This window comes from Linderina pennispora (assembly GCF_002104995.1).
Source record: "Linderina pennispora strain ATCC 12442 chromosome Unknown DL89scaffold_32, whole genome shotgun sequence".
In the NCBI taxonomy this organism is placed as follows: Eukaryota; Fungi; Kickxellomycota; class Kickxellomycetes; order Kickxellales; family Kickxellaceae; genus Linderina; species Linderina pennispora.
The window spans coordinates 72100-76357 of record NW_024468280.1 but is presented as its reverse complement, the minus strand read 5'-3'; the positions used below and the strand labels follow the sequence as shown (position 1 = coordinate 76357).

General features: G+C 55.7%; 2 protein-coding genes across 2 annotated transcripts; both read right to left on the bottom strand.

Moving 5' to 3' along the window:
• Positions 1-2686: 2686 nt before the first annotated feature.
• DL89DRAFT_271022 (uncharacterized protein) lies at positions 2687-3011 on the bottom strand (the record flags this gene model as incomplete). The annotated part of the gene is made up of 1 exon (XM_040888864.1): positions 2687-3011. One exon carries the CDS (start codon positions 3006-3008, stop codon positions 2694-2696), a length of 315 nt encoding a protein of 104 aa, XP_040739611.1. The 3' UTR covers positions 2687-2693.
• DL89DRAFT_116625 (uncharacterized protein) lies at positions 2707-3824 on the bottom strand. The gene is made up of 3 exons (XM_040883163.1): positions 3247-3824; positions 3021-3160; positions 2707-2779 (listed from the first exon to the last, which is right to left on the bottom strand). Exons 1-2 carry the CDS (start codon positions 3619-3621, stop codon positions 3122-3124), a joined length of 414 nt encoding a protein of 137 aa, XP_040739610.1. The 5' UTR covers positions 3622-3824; the 3' UTR covers positions 2707-2779; positions 3021-3121.
• Between the last annotated feature and the right edge of the window lie 434 nt (positions 3825-4258).

Sequence of the window (4258 nt, the reverse complement as noted above, 5' to 3'; positions counted from 1 at the left end):
TATGGGTTGTTGTCGATGGTGGGTGAGGTAGGAACGGTGTACATTCTGGTGCTTCTTGGAGTACTGAATAGTGCGAAAACAGAGGCAAAAGGCGCGCAAAGCACGCGCGGGTGTGGGAAGGGGGTACTGCTGGGAAGCGTCGGACCAGGGGTCGCAGCATAATGAATCAGGTGGCGATAAAGATGAAAAAGCAGAGACGAAGCAGAGGACCGCCGTGATCAAACCCGACTGCTGCCAGGGCTAATTGCTCAGCTTCTTGCGAGCCGGACCAACCCGCATTTTTCGGATGCCCTGGGGAGCCTCTGCGCTGCGGTTCCAGTTTGCGGGCCAATGGCAACTAGGATCGAATGTTTGCGGGCAACAGAGTTTTTCCAGCTCTTTTCCACATTTTTACAAGCTTCTGAAGCCCTCAGTTATTAACACTCATCGGCGTCCACCGACCCTTTTTCTCTTCGCCTTTTTCGCACAACCGTTTTCTTCCAATTCTTTGAGCCGAAGGAGACTCACCTGCGATTTTTTGAGAGGGAAAAGGAAGAGGCAACCTTTCTTTTCTGCTACGTTCGTGTTAACCATTTCGGTCGATTAGCGTCCTGCTTGGACGAATTCTGTCCCGCTGCCCATCTTTTCGCACATTGACAGCCCCAGAAGACAAAATGACTGCGCCGCCCTGGTCCTGCAATGGGGCCGTGAGCGCTACCTGCTCAAATACGAAGAGAACGATCTGCAAGATACCACGCTGGGTCAGTTCAAGAGGTGTGCCGCGAAGTCACCGGCGTGCCGGTCAACAGCATGAAGATTATCTTCAGCGGAGGTAAGTCTGCAAACAACATCCAGTCCCACGCGCCAGTTGCATGTGCATGGGATTCCGCTTAAAACGCTATCTTGTTCCTGATCCTTGTAGCTACCCTGAAGGAGGATAATGTGACGCTGGGGCGCTATGGCGTATACACAGGGGCCACGATGAAGATGCTGGGTCGCAAGCACGGCAGCGAGAAGAGCGCGCCGGTGACAGCAGAGGAGCGCGAAGAAAACGCGCTGATCCACAAGATCGACCACATCACCAACGAGGCATCGGACCTGCTGCTGTCACGCATGCAGGCGTATCTGGCCGACGCACAACTGTTCATCGATCAGTTCCTGTCGACTGTGCACGAGAATTCGGAGCACGGCGAGGCGATGGCCGAGATCCGCGCGGCGGAGAAGAAAAAGCTGCATGACTCGTACCTGTTCATTAACGAGACGCTGATGCAGAGTTTGTTAAAGGTGGATTGCGTCGAGTGCCCGCCCGAGGCGGACAAGGCGAGGCAGCGGCGGCGGCAGGCTGTGCGCCTACTGCAGTCGTGGATGGACCAGATGGACCGCAAGCGCGACGCGGTCAAGGAGGCCGAGGCTAAGCTTGGCAACGCGTAGAAAACAAAAGTGCCTATATTCTCTTGTCATTTCTAGAAGCAACCATCACCAACGTCTGTGGCCTATGATACGTGTGAATTACTTGTACATTGAGGTGGATAGAGTGATAAGATGTGCCAGCGATATGGGCTAGGCGTAGGGTGGGAAAGGCTAGTGCGATGTGTGATAGCGCACATGGAGTGATATGCAGCCAAACAGCGGCGTGCTCTTACTGTGACGTAGTGGCAGCCGCAAATATCATGTCTGACCCGTGCTCGGACGCATCCGGCGATGCCTGGGTGCTGACTGCAGCCCACTGCCCAATGTCGCCCTCGGACAGCGCGACTCTGCATGTCGGACACGACAGATGCCTGACGAGCCACGACCTCAGGCACGACCTATGGAACAGGTGGTCGCACGGCAGCTTCTTGGCCGTCAGCAGCACTTCTCTGCAGATCGAGCATCTGTCGTTGAACCTAATGATATCCTCCTTGCTGGCGTCCGGGAACCTGCACCGCATACTCTCCACGGCACGCCAGAATGCAACCAGCTTGCGCACCTTGCGCAGCAGCTTGCTGGCGATGCTGCGGATATTCAGGAACACCAGGACGCTGACAATGTTCAGCGTGATGCCGTTGATCACCAGAATGTGCGTGTAGTGCAGGAGCGTCAGCAGCAGGATGCAGATGTCAGTGCTGAACTCGCACACAAGCACTGCGTCCGACCGTGCCTCCCACGACTCGGTGCTGTCGCTGTCCCATGCATACGCCAGATATTTTACCAGGGTCTGACCAACATCAAACAGGATTGTCAGAGCCTCGATAAACAGGATCCCAAACAGCGGCCGCAGCACTGTCCAGCACACGCCCGCCAAGACCGTTGCCAGGACCATCAGCATCGCCATCAGACCAACAAATCCCCACCGGATCCCAGGCTGTGCAGGCGACAGGCGCAGGTGCTCAAGGTGGTCCGCGCAAGCCCGCCGATCAGGTACAGTGCGCCAAAACAGCAGTAGGCGATGGTCCATATGGCCAGATCCTCCCAGTCTGCGTCCAATGTCGCGCGCACCGACACCACCTTGAATAGCACAAAGTTTAGTATACGATCGTACGAATGCTACAGTGTAATTCATTGCAGTTAGCATGCTGAATACCGGTCTGGAATGTATGACACAATGTGCACATATCAATGCGCATCAGTACATTAGTAATATTGAACGCGTTCCTTGCATGCAGCGTGTATACACCACACAGGATACCCTCGCATTTAGCCAGTGGTAGCCGTGCAACCAACTTACATGGGCGTCATTGAGTGTCAGCCTCCCGAATATAAACTGCACCAGAAGCTTGCGTGCTAGCGACGCCGTTGCCACCAAAGCGTTTACCAGGCCCTACAGCGATACATACACCATGCACGTACCAGCCGTGTGAAACTGTTAGCGCTAAGAACGCATCTGTGAATACATGCAAGCACATGACCAATGCCAGGCCCATGCCTGCCTTCGCATGCAGGACAAGTCCCTCCCTATCCCCTGACCCAGTGTAGCTGCACAGGGCTGCTAGTGTGAGAGCAGCGGGGGTTTGCAACTCGGGGAAACTAAAGGCTGGCGACCTCCACATGGCTTAACCTACCAGCATCCGCCATTTGTTCGAGAGCAATGCTACCAGCAGCCAGCTGACATTGCACCAGAGATCCGGCGAATAGTACTTGACTGTGAACTGGTCGCGGTACGCTATATCACCATTGCGTGCCTGCGAGATATCCATGTGGCCTATGTCAACAAAAGAGGGCGGTGTTCCGTCAGTATACTGCCAAATAAAGTCTGTTGCGCCTGTTTGGCGAGTGGTCTGGGATAACAGTTTTTCGCGAAAACTCGTCCAGGGACCGCCGCGGCGCCGTGCTGAAGAACAGCCCGACGAGCGCAGCTACCGATAGGGCCGCGTATGATGTGTCGATAAGCAGCATTCGGGACATTAGCAAATTCCGCCTTTTTCTCCGAGAAGAAGCCGTGTGTTGTGTGAAAAGGAACTGAGTGAATGAGAACCCCTGGCTGGTGCTGGGGGAGGAGCCCGCTCTGGGAGGTTTGTGCCAAGCAATAGAGGAGTAGTGCTGGGGCAGGATATGCTTTGCTGCCAAACGTGTGACTAGTGTTGCAATAGGAAGCGTGGAATGAGTGGAGAAAAGAAGAAAAGAAGGCTCAGGGAGGAGAAAAGCAAGAATGCACGGTGGCATTTTGACCGCTCTAAATAGCCCCTTTGGTCAACTCTCCCGCTTCAGCTGGCTTGTTGCACTCGATTGGTCACAAGGGCAATTGGGATTTATTGCCATTCAGGCTTGGAAGTTTACAAAGGCTTGGAGCTGCTGTGCGACCTCGGGGGTCAGCTTCAGCGACGCCAGGTAGTCGTAGAACGAAACGACAAAGGCGTACAGGACGTTGCGCAGTACCTGGATCATGGCATGCGCCTGGCGCTCGGTCGCCTGCACGACAAACTCACCCCGGACCACTGCCGGTCCCTGCCTCTGGCTCACGCAGCGCTCAAGCTCCGACAGGTACCCTAGTATCGTCGCCAGAATGCCAGGCAGGTCGCCCTGCACCACGCCGTACGAGTCCTCGGTCAGCGACGCCTCAACCAACCGCATCACGGAGCGCACAGCCCACACCTGCTGCTGGGAAGTTGCCAAACACCGCCAATGAGCCTGGCCTGCGGCGTGCGCGCCAGCAGCTTGGTTCCAAGCGGCGACTGCACCAGCATGTCGCGCAGCTTCGTCAGCACGTACTTTTCGAATCCCTGGGCCTCGGGGCCAAACAGGTCCAACGACGTGGCCTTGGGCGGCACGTTGTACCCGCCAATCAGTCCAGACGGGAGAG

Coding starts and splice junctions, on each gene's coding strand:
- DL89DRAFT_116625 (XM_040883163.1), bottom strand. CDS start 3,621: ATGCCACCGTGCATTCTTGCTTTTCTCCTCCCTGAGCCTTCTTTTCTT. Junction 3,161..3,246: donor ACGAGTTTTCGCGAAAAACT/GTTATCCCAGAC, acceptor TTGTTGACATAG/GCCACATGGATATCTCGCAG.